At 35.3% G+C, this 15,427-nt stretch overlaps 1 protein-coding gene across 4 annotated transcripts in view; it reads left to right on the top strand.

Moving 5' to 3' along the window:
• Vps13a (vacuolar protein sorting 13A) overlaps nucleotides 1-15,427 on the top strand; it is a 165,706-nt gene that overhangs the window by 72,936 nt on the left and 77,343 nt on the right. For all 4 annotated transcript variants that reach the window (NM_173028.4, XM_011247256.3, XM_006527126.4 and 1 more), the window contains exons 27-34: nucleotides 730-809; nucleotides 2,202-2,261; nucleotides 3,451-3,604; nucleotides 4,332-4,448; nucleotides 4,529-4,632; nucleotides 6,848-7,015; nucleotides 9,024-9,328; nucleotides 12,530-12,677. In NM_173028.4, the coding sequence (NP_766616.2) occupies nucleotides 730-809; nucleotides 2,202-2,261; nucleotides 3,451-3,604; nucleotides 4,332-4,448; nucleotides 4,529-4,632; nucleotides 6,848-7,015; nucleotides 9,024-9,328; nucleotides 12,530-12,677 (1,136 nt within the window). The remainder of the gene's footprint in view (nucleotides 1-729; nucleotides 810-2,201; nucleotides 2,262-3,450; nucleotides 3,605-4,331; nucleotides 4,449-4,528; nucleotides 4,633-6,847; nucleotides 7,016-9,023; nucleotides 9,329-12,529; nucleotides 12,678-15,427) is intronic.

Genomic DNA, 15,427 nt, shown 5'->3' with positions numbered 1-15,427 from the left:
GACTTGAGTGTGATGGACCGTGTTACAATTATCCCTTAGTCACATGTAGAAGGTGTTAAATTTTGTTCTGTTATGCCAAACTTATGTGTAAATGAAGTGTGGCTCTTTTTTAGGATTGAAAACTGTAGTGAGTAGTACCTAAAATAGAAAACTGGTTCATATACTCTTAAGCTTTTAGGTTTGAAGGACTGTATGCACATTTTCTCTGCAAGACCATGGTAATTAGTTTGTGGTTCTTTAAGTCTCGAGATGCTGATTTTCAACAGCCCTAAGTAATTGGATAATGACGTTTTAAATGCTATGCAGATATCTCTTCCCTAGTAGTTCTCATAGGATCTTTAGTTTTGAACTGGATCAATAATATAACTAGTAATTATTTTATAGTGCTAAGAATGATTTCTATCTGGTATATAGAAAATAATATTCCATCTCAACAACTAGTGTTTTCAGTGATACACACTGTTTTCTTTCAAGGCATAGTTATGACTCAATACTAGAATTCTTCATGCCCTAAAAATTAGGTTGGTTCTTTAACAGCTTGCTTGTTTTTGTTACAGGCTTAAGACTAGTGTTAAAGTACATTGTATGGAGAATGAAATTTTTTTGAGTTTAAAAAACAAAGAAAGGGACCTTATTGAGGAGAAGCTAGGGAAATAATTTTCAATGATAATTACTAATTTATCTTCAGTTAATTTTCCCACCAAGAAATAATTGTTAAATTATTTTTAGATGAAAACAAGAAACCAGTTTATTTGATCACGACCCTGGATAACACAATGGAAGATTTATTAACATTGGAATTCATGAAGGTAAGTAGCTTTGATCTCACCTCATAGGCATGTAGATGTGCTTATTGAAATTCAAAATTTAGCATACTTAATCCACACTCTTAACATAAGCTTGTCACTTCCTCTAAGGTTCTTTTTGTTTTGTCATTATCGGCATGTAGTCTTGATTTACAAATACTTCATACAGCAAAATAAGTTCCCTGTGTTCCAAGAAAAAATGCCCTCTAGGTTGACTTTTCCTATCGGAGTATTGAAAAGGAAACAAATGTTTTAGAGTTGATAAAAATGCCTTATTGTGTGTGCGGTACAGGAGGATGAATTTACTTCATGTCTACCACTGTCTAGTTACTTGCTTTTTTTTTTTTTTTTTTTTTTTTTTTTTTAAAGATTTATTTATTTATTATATGTAAGTACACTGTAGCTGTCTTCAGACACTCCAGAAGAGGGAGTCAGATCTTGTTACGGATGGTTGTGAGCCACCATGTGGTTGCTGGGATTTGAACTCTGGACCATCGGAAGAGCAGTCGGGTGCTCTAACCCACTGAGCCATCTCACCAGCCCCCAGTTACTTGCTTTTTAAGTGTCCTTTGTGATGATTCCTAATATCTGTTCTAAAATTTTGTGAATATTAATATTTTTTAAAAAGGGAGTGGGAGTAGGGACTGGAGAGATGGCTCTGTGGTTAAGAGAACTGAATCCTGAGTTCAATTCCCCACAACCACACAGTGACTCACATTCATGTGTAATGGGATCTGATGCCCCCTTCTGGGGTGTCTGAAGACAGCTACAATATACTAATATATATTAAATAAATACTATTTTAAAAAAATTTATGAATCTTCTGTATGTGCTGTGGTCTATTTATGAATTATTCTTTATTTTGCCCTTCTGATGCTTTCATAGTTATTTTGAAATGAATTTTGCCAAGATAATTTTATTGTATTTAAAACAATTTTTCTTACTATTATTAGTGATTTTTTAAAAAGTTTTGCTATTAAAATTGTATTGGGTTTTAGGATATACAAAATCTAAAGAATATAAATAAAGCAATTGTGTCATATGCATATTAAATGGATATATATACATATATAAAGTGGCTTACAAACTGATAATTTTGAAAAAGACACAATTTATTCATTTTTAATAATAATCCATTTAATTTGCATATACATATATATATACATACATACACATATACATACATACACATATATTGTGCGTGCATATTTATAGTATATGTATATGATACACATATCTATAGCACTAAGTATAAAGCATAATATTCACTGTCATTTATGATTAATTTATGTATAGTGTACAAATCTTGAGAATTTTACACCTATCAAGCAATTGTAGGTATAGATTACATGCATTTCTAACATGTCCTAACTGATACATTTTCTTTTTGGATAGGTTGAAAAAAATGCACCAAATTTGAATAGTACCTATAACAATGTTTTACAACTTATTAAGGTATGTCTATATAATTATTTATTTAAAATTAGATACTGTATTCCTGTGCCTAGATGTTTTTCTAATAGTTATTTTATAATTGAAATCATAAGATCCTTGAGAATAAAACTGAGTATTTTATTTTATGAGATATTTTCTTTATTTACATTTCAAATGTTATCCCCTTTCCTGGTTTCCCCTCCAAAAATCCCCAATTCCCTCCCCCTCCCCTTGCTCCCCAACCCTCCCACTCCCATTCCTGGTCCTGGCATTCCCCTATACTGGGGCATAGATCCTTCACAGGACCTAGGGCCTCTCCTCCCATTGATGATCAACTAGGCCATCCTCTACTACATATACAGCTAGAGCCATAAGTTCCACCATGTGTTTTTTTTTTTGTTTGTTTGTTTTTTTTTTTTTTTTTTTTTGATTGGTGGTTTAGTACCAAGGAGCTCTGGGGGTACTGGTTAGTTCTTATTGATGTTCCTTCTATGGGGCTTCAAATCTCTTCATCTCCTTGGGTACTTTCTCTAGCTTCTTCTTTGGTGACCCTGTTCTCCTTCCAATGGATGATTGTGAGCATCCACTTCTGTAGTTGCCAGCCACTGGCAGAGCCCCTCAGGAGACAGCTATATCAGGCTCCTGTCTGGAAGCTCTTGGTGGCATCTGCCATAGTATCTGTGTTTGGTGGTTGTTTATGGGATGGATCCCTGAGTGGGGCAGTCTCTGGATGGTCCATCCTTTCGTCTCAGCTCCAAACTTTGTCTCTGTAATTCCTTCCATGGGTATTTTGTTCCCCCTTCTAAGAAGGATTCTGAGCTTCTGGGCTAATATCCACTTATCAGTGAGTGCATATCAGGTGTGTTCTTTTGTGATTGGGTTACCTCACTCAGGATGATGCCCTCCAGATCCATCCATTTGCCTAAGAATTTCATGAATTCATTGTTTTTAATTGCTGAGTAGTACTCCATTGTGTAAATGTACCACATTTTCTGTATCCATTCCTCTGTTGAGGGACATCTGGGTTCTTTCCAGCTTCTGGCTATTATAAATAAGGCTGCTATGAACATAGTGGAGCATGTGTCCTTCTTACAAGTTGGAACATCTTCTGGGTAAATCATGTGTTTTATACCACAAAACATATGGTATTTTAAAAACCATCAAGTCAGATTCTTATTGATCTAGTACTAAAGTCAGTTTTGTTCCATAGGTGAATTTTTCCTCTTTGGATATTCATTTACACACTGAAGCACTTCTGAATACAATGAATTATCTTAATAATATTCTTCCGGAATTAAGGGAAAAATCTGCCTCGGTGTCTGCTGCAGAGCCGGAAGACAAAGGGGACATCATTAAAAAACTTGGTATATTTCTTTTAAGTTTATTTTTTGTTTTTGTCCCCAATTGAAACAGTAATTTTAGGCTCTGGTGTTGCTTTTAATTAGACAAATAATCTAAAACGATTCATCAGATACCAGGTTAATTTTAGAAAACTGAAATAAAGGAAACTGATTACTGTTAAAGAAAGAAATTGCTTATGTTATAATAGATTTAAGTTGAAAATTAGATGAGAAATAATTAATTTAAAGTTTGTGTATGATATTTCAGATTTGAAAAATGTAACTGGCAGCATTTGAGTATTATCATGGTTTCTTTTTAATCAGAGTGCAGATTAGGAATAAGATGCCCTCAAATCCAAGTGTCCTTGAGTATAATAGTGATATTCCAAAATCCTTTGATTTTGGAGCATTTGAAACTTCGCACTAGAGATGCTCTATCTGTTATCATTTAGAATAATGAGCACCTCCGCTTTCCATGATGATGGTGTCTCAAAGATTCAGTTATTGGTATGGTTTTTCAGTTTCAAAGGATTAGTCACCTCTAGGACCATTCTTGGGCCTGCTTGTTTTTGTATTCATTAGGTAATTGTTTTTTATAGTGTTCTCAATTCAGTAGGGAATAATTTATTTTCGCTTATAGTTGAATTGTAAATCTGATTACTTATGGTGATATTTTATCTGCCTTCTATGTGTAGTGTGGTAATTTCTAAACCTTTCCTTGTGTTGTTACAATGTGATTTTTGTTTTGTAGCTTTAAAGCTACCCACGAATGAAGATATTATTACCTTGCAGCTTTTGGCAGAATTATCTTGTCTACAGATTTTTATTCAGGATCAGAAACAAAACATTTCTGAAATTAAAATTGAAGGTAATAACATCTCATAAAATGTATTTAGTATTAACAAATTGAAGAAGACAGAACAATCATTTATTGTTTCATTCCCCTAGGGCTTGATTCTGAGATGATTATGAAACCTCTAGTCACTGAAATAAATGCAAAGCTAAGGAATATAATTGTGTTAGATTCTGATAAAATGGCTATCTACAAAAAGGTGAGATTTTGTTTTTATTAAATGCTAATACATCATTAATATGTAATGTTCACATCAATTAAATAATAATTGTCATAGATCACCAGTGTATCTTATGCATAATGGGGTTAGATTAAGGCACAAAGATGCTTAATATTTGTGTGATCCTTTTTGTTATATAATTTAGCTTTTATTTATAAAATTAAAATTATAATTTTTCCCAAGTAAATGATGTTCTTGGAAGAAAGAACCTTTGGGGTGGTTGGGAGAGGAGTGTTGCTAATAATTCTTCTCACTCCAAAATAAATATTCTGTTCTTCAAATATCCTAAACTGCCTGTTTCATATAATGGTATTAGAAGGTGTGAACGACTTCAAGTGTATTTTCAAGGATGCTCACCAGTGTATATAACTATTAAAATAAGAGAATTCTTTGAAAACAATGTCGATGGCTAAGTTATTTTGTTAGTAATTCTTGAATAATAAGGAATTTAAGCAGACTATGTGTTGAAGGAAGTGGTGACAAATACTAAAGTGTGAGATAAGAAAACCCTGAATCAGTTCTTTTTGAGTCAGTATGTGAGCACTTAGAGTTTAACAAGAGAGAACATTTTCTTCATTGCTGGACCAAGTTTGTTATCAATATTATTATTCATTTTTTTCTTTTTTTATTTGTTATTTTATTTATTGACATTTCAAATGTTATCTCCCTTCCCAGTTTCCCCTCCACAAATCCCCATCCCCTCCCTTCTCCCCGCCCATAGTTATGATCTTTCCCCAGTTAGTTGGTTTTCTACCCCCTACAGACAGACTGAAAGCTGGGCCTCACTAACGTCCAAGGTATCTTTCTCCCATTCCTCCCTCCCACACCCATGCTTTGGGCCTTTTAAAATAATTAATGTATTTATTTTTATATGTATGAATATTTTGTCATCTGTCTCTGTGTCTTTTGTTCTGTGTACCATGGTTGTGTCTGATGTCCATGGAGACCAGAAGAGGTTGTTGGATCCTGTGGAACTGGAGATATAACTGATCTTGAGCTACCTTGTGGATGCTGGAAATTGAACCCCAGTCCTTTAGAAGGGTGATCGGTGTTGATAGCCCCTGAGCTATCTTGGTAGCCCAGTGTTTGGGCCTTGAGTGGGATGAATGGAAATGTTTTCATTTTTCCAGGACCTGCTCTGAGTAAAACCCTAATTCTCCTGAGTCGTTCCTCATGCATTCCCAGCAGAGGCCAGCAAGGAAGGCCCTGCCATGGAGGAAGGACTGTTTCAGTTTCCCAGGGACTTGGTGCCCTGCATTGGTGTTCCCTCAACCTCCATGTTTTAGCTGAATTGTTCTTACTTAACTCACAATATTTGCCATCCCTTCCTCTTGGAATCTTCCTGATTTTTCTTAGATGATAGCATACTTTGTTGTATTGTTATTTCATATTTCTAATAGCAGTGAGAAAATTATAATAATTCTTCGGCTATTTGTTATTTTTAGGGTGTGAAATGGTCTTCAGTCTAGCTTTGTGCATCTCATCTGAAGCCTAACTTCCTGTTTTGCATTTCTTCCTTCTGCTTTCCAAAATTGCTCATACTTTTTCTTCTTGGGACTTGTTGTTCTGTGGTTGGTTTTCCTGGTGCTTTTCAACCCCTAGTTACTGTATTTAGAATTTAAGAGTCAAGAAAACTATAAACTTAATACTGTGTTCTAAATTAAAAAAAAAACAAAAAACATAGTTTCTTGTCTCTTACATTTTAAACTGGCAATATGGAGCTGGAAATTTTAAGCAATTCTATTTTAGTAATTAAAACAATTCTTAATCAATCAATGAAGAATGAAAAGTTTAAATCTAAGATATTCCAATGAAGAATATGAAAAAAAAAAGATTCAAAGTCTCAGACCTAGTGGAATGAGACACTTGAGTATAGGGAATCTGTGCCTGTGGTGTGTCTCAGCTTTGAAAGTTAACTAAAGTTGTTTCTGTGATGCCTCAGTGCAAAGCAGAAAATCCAAGAGAGATACAGATCTCTTCTCCTCTGTTATCAAACATAAGACAACAGAAAACGCATTAGGGTACAAATTCTAATAAAGCATTTTGAATTGTTGTCTCATTTGTACTTTCTCAAATTTCTGGAAGATTTTCCAAATAGTAGAATATTTTATTATTTTGCTTCATTTCATTTTTGTCTTGGGGTATAATACTTCAAATATTGATTTTTGACATTTGGGGTTCTTGTCTCTTTAAGGCTCTTTATATCACTGGAAAAGAAGTTTTCAGCTTCAAAATGATTTCTTACATGGATGCAACTGCTGGCTATGCATACACAGATATGAGTGTGGTTGACATTCGGGTTCATTTAACTGTTGGTTGCATTGAAGTAGTGTTCATCACAAAATTCCTGTATTCTATATTGGTATGTATTTTAATAAATTACTTTTCTAGAAAGAAATTGCTATGTTTTAAAAATAGATGAAGACCCATCTTAAAAATTATGCATGCATTAAAATTTTAGATTATGTACATAAACACACATGTGTGTATGTAATGTATGTTTACACACAAATGTATACATATATACATATATTTATGTGTACATGTATATATATTATATATATACATATATATGTGTGTGTATGTATATATGTATGTGTGTGTATACACACACACACATACACATACATATTTTTTTTTTAAGATATGTCCCTAGCTGGCCTAGAACTTAGAGAATAGACCAAGATGACCTGGAACTTACAGAGACCCACCTGCCTTTGCTTCCCAAGTGCTGAGAATTAATGTATATTTCATCATGTCTGGCCTAACAATATATTTTACAAATTAAAACTAGAGTAACAAAGGATATTTCTTCATATTTGCTTTTTCCTTATGCAAAAATACTTCATAGAAAAATTTTATAGTATCTTCAGGTTAAAAGACCACATTTGATTAAAAGAAGTCCAAAATAGAATAGAGACCAAGCTAGGAAGATTTGTACAAATATATATATATATATGTACATATTTTAAACGATTTGTTATATACCATAACAACCAAAATGTTTAGTATATCTTTTATATAATATTTTGATAAATATTTTAGTTAATTGGTTAACATACTAATGTATAGTATACTATATGTATGTGTGTGTATATATACATATATATATTACAGTATACTTTAATTGAACTTATTGTTTAAATCATAAATGTAAACATTTGCATTTTCTACCTTTTATTCAAAAACTATATGCCAAATATACATAAAGTCACCATTAAGAAATGAAGAAAAGTAGACTTTGAGAAATAAAATTGAATCTTGAAAAGATTTTTCCATAGAACTTCTGAGTTCTTTAGTTCTGCCTTTCATAAGTTTTTTCTATTCCTATTGTACCCTTGCTGTTAGCTATTTAATTTTCCTGGTATTATACTGATTTCTAGTCTCTTTTGTTGTTGTTGTTGTTGTTGTTGTTGTTGTTGTTGTTGTGTGTGTGTGTGCTCTCTCCCTTATATATTAGAGCAGAGTCTCATTTAGCTTACTGGTTTACCTAGCTCAGTCTGTGCATTCCCTCCACACTCTTACTGACTGATGAGATGAGAGGGCAGCACACCTGCCTGGCTTTGATGTGGGTGCTGAGGATACAACCTCCATCCTCACAGGTGTGAATGAGGGCTCCCTTTCCCCTCCTCCTCAGCAGCATTTATTTTTAGTTGTTTTCTTGATCTTAGCCTTTCCAACTGTGTAAAGATGGCGTAATTTGAATTTTCTTAGTTGATAAGGACATTGAACACTTTGTAAGATATTTTTTAGCTATTTGTTTTGAGGTATTTTTTTAGAGATATGTCTCATGAATCTTTTGAGTCTTGATTGTTGGTGTTTTTGTTTTGGCACTTTTTTTAATTCTTTATGTAGTCTGGATAGTAATCCTTTATTGGATGTATGTCTGGCAAAGATTCTCTCATATTCTATGAACTTAATCTTCACTCAGTTGCTTGTTTCCTTTGGTGTACAATTTCAAGTTTTGTGTGTCCTAGTTGTCAGTTTTTGACCTTCCTTCAGGAGTACCCTGGAGGCTAAACTTGTGTGTTCAGCTGGTAGCAGACACTTCTACCAGTGAACCATTTAACTAGTCCTGAGAGTTCTTAAATACTTCATAGACTTTAAATCTAAACTGCAAACATGAGTGAAATGTAAAAAGTGATTAGGACTTAGAGAAAGTACACCATAAGGAAATAATACTATTGAACATTCAGATATCCCTCTTGGCATTGTTCTGGTGACTAGATTTGTATTTTATAACTATATTTGCTGTCCTTTTTTTATTTACGTATTTATTTTGCTTTATGGAGGTAGAATTACAGTTAATATAATTTATAACTGTTTGTTTTATTAAATGTGATATGACTAATATTCTATCACCTTTATAGGCATTTATAGATAATTTTCAAGCAGTTAAAGATGCCTTGGCTGAAGCAACTGTTCAAGCAGCAGAGATGGCTGCTGATGGTGTAAAGGAACTGGCTCGAAAGAGCTCTAGGTTTGCATTGGATGTTAACATCAAGGCTCCAGTTGTGCTCATTCCACAGTCTCCAGTGTCTCAGAACGTTTTTGTTGCTGATTTTGGATTAATTACAATGAAAAATATATTTGTTACTGTAACAGAGACCCAGAGTAATATCCCACCTGTAATTGATTTGATAACAATAAAGTTGAGTAAAATGAGACTATACAGGTAAGCTTTTCACAATATATTTGTATAAAAGAAACCGATCCTTTTCTTATTTTACTGTAACTGTGCTGTGTGATTTTTTTTTAAAGATGTCTTCTCATTATATCAATTATAGCCTTTCAAAAGACAACCTAGAAATACTTGAAAACTGCTTTTTAGATGATGAAAAAAATATTTATAATGTTTTTGTCTTTGTTTTTACTTGGGTGATTTCTGCCCCTGAGTTTGATTATTTCCGGCCATCTACTCCTCTTGGGCGCATTTGCTTCTTTTATTCTAGAGTTTTCAGATGTGCTGTTGAGCTGCGAGTTTATGACCTCTTCAATTTCTTTATGGAGGCACTCAGAGCTATGGGTCTTCCTCTTAGCACTGCTTTCATTGTGTCCCATAAGTTTGAGTATGATGTGCCTTCATTTGTTAAATTCTTAAAAAGCTTTAATTTTTTAAAAATTTCTTTCCTGACCAAGTTATTATTGAGTAGAGAGTTGTTCAGCTCCCATGAGTGTGTGGGCTTTCTGTTAATATCATCCTGAGTAAGGTAACCCAGACACAAAAGAACACACGTGGTATTTACTTACTGATAAGTGGATTTTTAGCCCAAAAGGCAGAATACCCATGATACAACCCACAAAACATATGCAGCTTAAGAAGAAGGCAGACCAAAGTGTGGATAGTTCATCCCTAAATAGAAGGAGGAACAAAATAATCACAGGAGCCCTGCAGTGTTGGCGCTCGCCTTTAATCCCAGCACTTGGGAGGCAGAGGCAGGTGGATTTCTGAGTTTGAGGCCAGCCTGGTCTACAGAGTGAGTTCCAGGACAGCCAGGGCTACACAGAGAGACCCTGTCTCAAAAAACCAACTCCCCCTCCAAAATAAATAAATAATAAAAATGATAATAATCACAGGAGGTAGAGGGGGGTCTGGAAGGGTTAGAGGAAGGGAAGGGAAAAGGGGAGGCAGGATCAGGTATTGGAAGGGACAGGAGAGAAGTACAGAGTCAGGAAATCAAACAAAAATATGTAGCAGTGGAGGATGAGGAACTGGGCGTAGCCACTGGAAAGTCCCAGACTGCAGGGAAGCAAGAGGCTCCCAAGACCCAATGGTGATTACTTTAGCCGAAATACTCAACAAAGAGGAGATACAACTTGTAAAGACCACTTCCAGTAGATAGGCATTGCCCCAGTTGATAATAGCTCTTAGTATACAATGATAACTCTAATTCTAAGCTAAAGCTATTTTATAAACCTGGAGAATCTAAACTGCAAAAACTATCTTGTTTGGTTTAAAGAAATGATAGGATGTAATTTAAATGGTCTGCATTCAAATTATATGATGGCTTTTATATCAGTATTTGTGGGTACTTAAATTATAGTACTTGTTTGTTTTATCTCCAAAATAATTATCTTTACTTATAAAAGTTGCTAACTCTTTTAAATATCCAGAGTTAACAGTTAATTTATTTGTTCTGATTTGTTTTATTTGCACATATCTTTAACAGTATAATTATATATTAGTTTCATGTTTTAAATTTCCTTCTATCTTAGTAATGTCTCAGTACTTTTTCAAGTTCATTGCTTTTTTTTCAGTTATATTTATTTATTTATTTATTTATTTATTTACACTCTAGATTTTATTCTTCCCTCCACACCCCCTGGTTCACCCTCCAACTAGACTGTTCAACATCCCATACCTCCTCCTCCCTTCTGTCTCTACAAGGATGTTCCCACCTCCCACCCCCATCCCCACCTGACCTCTAAATTCCCTGGGGACTCCAGTCTCTTGAGGGTTAGGTGCATCATCTCTGACTGAACACAGACCCGGCAGTCCTCTGCTTATATATGTGTTGGGGGCCTCATATCCACTGGTGTATGCTGCCTGTTTGGTGGCCTAGTGTTTGAGAGATCTTTGGAGTCCAGGTTAATTGAGACTGCTGTTCCTCTTACAGGGTCACCCTCCTCCTCAGCTTCTTTCCACCTTTCTCTAATTCAACCACAGGGGTCAGCAGTTTCTGTCCATTGGTTGGGGGCATACATCTGCATCTGACTCTTTCAGCTGCTTGGGTTTTCTAGAGTGAGGTCATGCTAGGTCCTTTTTGTAAGCACTCCATAGCCTCAGTGATAGTGTCAGGCTTTAGGACCTCCCCTTGAGCTGGATCTCACTTTGTGCCTGTCACTGGACCTTCTTTTCCTCGGGCTCCTTTCCATTTCTATCCCTGCAGTTCTTTCAGACAGGAACAATTATGGGTCAGAGGTGTGACTGTGGGATGGCAACCCCATCCCTCATTCGATGCCCTGTGTTCCTGTTGGTAAAGTAATCTTTTTACACAGCCATTACTTTTTTTTCTACAGAGAATAATTTTATCCAGAAATATTTATGGAGTTTTTATTTTCATGAAAAACAAAAACATGTAACATTGTATGGCCTTGTGTAATCTGTTATGTATATTTCCCTGTGGGGCTCTCGATGTCTTTTCTCACTACCATTAAATGGAGATTTTAACTATTTATACTTATTTAAATGTAATTTTATTCTAATGGCCTCATACCAGATATTCGGAGAGATTCCCTAATTAAGCCCATGTTATTAAGGGTGAGCTGGTAGCTAAAATTGAAGTCATGTCTTAACCTAGTTTAAAGATTTTGAAGGTGATTAAAATATAAGGGATATTATCGTTGAGTAGCCATCGTTGTCCTTAAGGGTCGTGCTAAGGAAGCCTCTGTGGGATTACAGCGTCCTGAGTGGGATTTGGTTTCGCTATCACACCACCCGGAGTAACATAGGTGCATCTTTGTGGAGTTCTGCATTTTCTACTGTTCTGATCCACAGATAATTTCATATGCTGCAACTTTGTTTCTTGCAGAGTAGTATGGTGTTCTGACACATGTGTATTCATATAAAATGCTTTTTCAAAAATGAGATCTGTTTACTGAATTTATAGAGGTAATCCTCCACAGCTTAGTGGTTTTGACCTTTCTCTGAAAAATCCCATTTTTAAGTCTTACTTCCCTATGATATGTAACAGTTTAGAGAAAGTCACCTAAGTCTTTAGTGAGATGGGACATCCCATTTTGATATGTAATTGTATTTTTCTCTACACAAAAGTTGCCAGTGTCTCCTATTTAATAAAGACCAATACTCTAAAGTTAATCATCCTCTCTTTTTTTCTTACTGGATGTACATAGAACAATTTATATTTTCCAATAGGTCTCAGTTTAGGAATGATACATACCAGGAAGTGCTGGACCTGCTACTACCTTTGAACTTGGAAGTGATTGTCGAACGGAACTTATCCTGGGAATGGTACAAGGAAGTCCCTTGTTTTAATATAAAAGCTCAGCTAAAGCCCATGGAGGTAATGTTTTCACTGCTCTTGATTACTTTTAGGTTTGAATAGTATTTTCTTGGCAACATAAATTTCTTTGCTACATTTTAAGAATAATCCAGTTGGTTAGAATTAAAATAGTAGCTTATAAAGTAGAATTTATTGAATGTTCTCTGTTCTTTCTCAATCAGATATTTGAGTGCCTGCTCTGTGCTAACCTTTATGCTAGATATTAAAGATATATTGACAGGAATGCTATGCTGTCTCTTTCTTCACAAGACTTGCTACCCTGAACCAGGTTGTTGGTGAAAGAGGTCTAAATCCAGTGTGTAATTTATAGCAAGGAAGTAAAGCAGTGGGTAAAGCACTAGTGGTGTTCTAGTCCCTCGTGTAAAGTGAAGCCGAGCAGCACTGTAGCTGCCTGCAATCTCAGCGCTAAGCCAGTAGACACCGGACTCCTGGGGGCATGCTGGCGATTATCTAATCGGCAAGTTCTGGGTTCGAACGAGAGAGACCCTAACCTCAGAAAATAAAGAAGGGAACGATTGAGATGACACCTGACATCAACTTTGGGCCTCCTCCATATAACATGTGGACATGTACATACATGTGTAAGGACCACACACATATTCAAAACAATAGACAATTAAAGTTATAGTTTATAATAATTTACATGAATGAAGTTTATTTGATAGATATGTTAGTGAAGAATTTATGGAAAGGTCTAGGCTTGCAAAATTGAGGAGTCATTAGTGATATTTGACACTATTGAAATATATGAAATAACTTAGCAAAGCACATACACACACACACACACATATACATATATATATATATATATACATACATACATACCTACCATGGAGAACCTTTGCTCTGAGATAGTTACAAGCAGATTCTTGTGGAGAGTAGAACTTCCTTTACAGTCTCCCAGGAAAAATCCTCTGTAGAAAGTTAAGGTGATGCTGCAGCCTGCCTGTAACTAGCTGGCTGTCCTCTGGAAGGGAGTTCTGAGGAAGATGAGTCTTCCCTCTGTCCCAATTCTTCAGATCAGTTAGCCACCTTTGCAGTACATTCTAGAAGAGATATATTTAGATCACTCCCCCTTTAACCTGCAGTGTCAATGAGAGAATAGAATTGAATCTGTTAATCCATGCATGCATACCAGTTACTCCAGTTTGTGAGTTTTTAGCTTGTAGTATTCTTTTTAGGGTTATTCTTAGAGCTTACTCTTACATGTAAGGTCAGCAGTCCTAGGATCTTTACAGTCTTTCTAACATCTCTAACATCTGGCTGCTTAACAAGAATAGAGAGTGACAATTAAAATCGGTATCTGATGGACATTTAATAGACTGTACTAATTAAGAAATATAGTTTGTGATTATACTAGGTGCAATTCTTGTTTGATAGTAATCACAAATTAAGTGCTCTAACAAGAAGAGGAGTACAAATTCACAGGCAGAGGCAGTGTGAGTAGTTACATGCGGACAGTTTAAGTAGATGATATCTTTGAAGTATAATGGGGCAGTGCAAATAACAGTTAAATTTTGTGAGATTAAAATTACTTCATTTAAAAAGTAGAAACTAAACACTGGACAGCTGTAGAAGTGAGTACAATGTAGTTAGGAAAGTTGTCTTAATTAAATGCATAAAATTAGGATGAACTCAAATCCCTAGAATCCATGTTAAAAAAAAATGATTGTAATCTTAGCTCTTAAGAGGGTGGACAGATCCTGTTCAAGGAGCGATTCTCTCAAAAACAAAACAAAACAAAACAAACAAGGAGCCACTCATAGTGTTGGAGCAGTGGCTGAGAACTACATCCTGACCAGCAGGCCAAGCCAGAGACTGTGTGACAGGACTTTTGAAACTTCAAGGCCTACTCCCACACTTCCACCAACTGGGGGATACCTCCTAATCCATCTAATTCCATCAAAGAGTTCTACTTCCTGGTGACTAAGCATTCAAACCGATGAGTGTATGGGGCCATTTTTTTTTTTAACAGAAGGTGATGATTTTATTTTTTTTATTACGTATTTTCTTCAATTACATTTCCAATGCTATCCCAAAAGCCCCCCCCCCCAACTCCCCTACCCACCCATTCCCATTTTTTGGCCCTGGCATTCCCCTGTACTGGGGCATATAAAGTTTGCCTGACCAATGGGCCTCTCTTTCCAGTGATGGCTGACTAGGTCATCTTTTGATACATATGCAGCTAGAGTCAAGAGCTCCGGGGTACTGGTTAGTTCATAATGTTGTTCCTCCGATAGGGTTGCAGATCTCTGTTAACAAACTACCTTTGACTGAGGAAATTCCTCCTCCCCTTGTTTAAATATCCTACAGACTTATCCTGCCAATTTTGACACTACTCATCACTCACATACTTTTGTGTTGTTTATGTTTTTCTGGAGACCTGCAATTAATATTAAAGCATAACGTAAAACAAACCTGCAAATTTCATTCTTTTGTGTGTATGTTTGTGATGGTGATAAATGTGCCATGGTGTAATGGACTAAACTTGTGAAACTGTACATAAGCCTCCAATTAAATTTTTTCTTTTGTAAGAGTTGCCTTGGTCATGGTGTCTCCTCACAGCAATAGAACAGTGACCAAGACACCTCAGGGGATTAGATAAGGCACTCTTACATTGTGGAAGGTAATGGAGTTTACTCATTCTTTTTGAATTAAACATTAACTTAACCTTTACAAAAAATAACGTTTATAGAAACATTTTAAGTAATGTTTAAAAAAATATCTAACTACATATTATGACAAAGTGA

This window comes from Mus musculus, chromosome 19, assembly GCF_000001635.26.
Source record: "Mus musculus strain C57BL/6J chromosome 19, GRCm38.p6 C57BL/6J".
Classification (NCBI taxonomy): domain Eukaryota; kingdom Metazoa; phylum Chordata; class Mammalia; order Rodentia; family Muridae; genus Mus; species Mus musculus.
The sequence above is the reverse complement of the archived record's forward strand: the minus strand, read 5'-3'. Positions and strand labels throughout refer to the sequence as shown.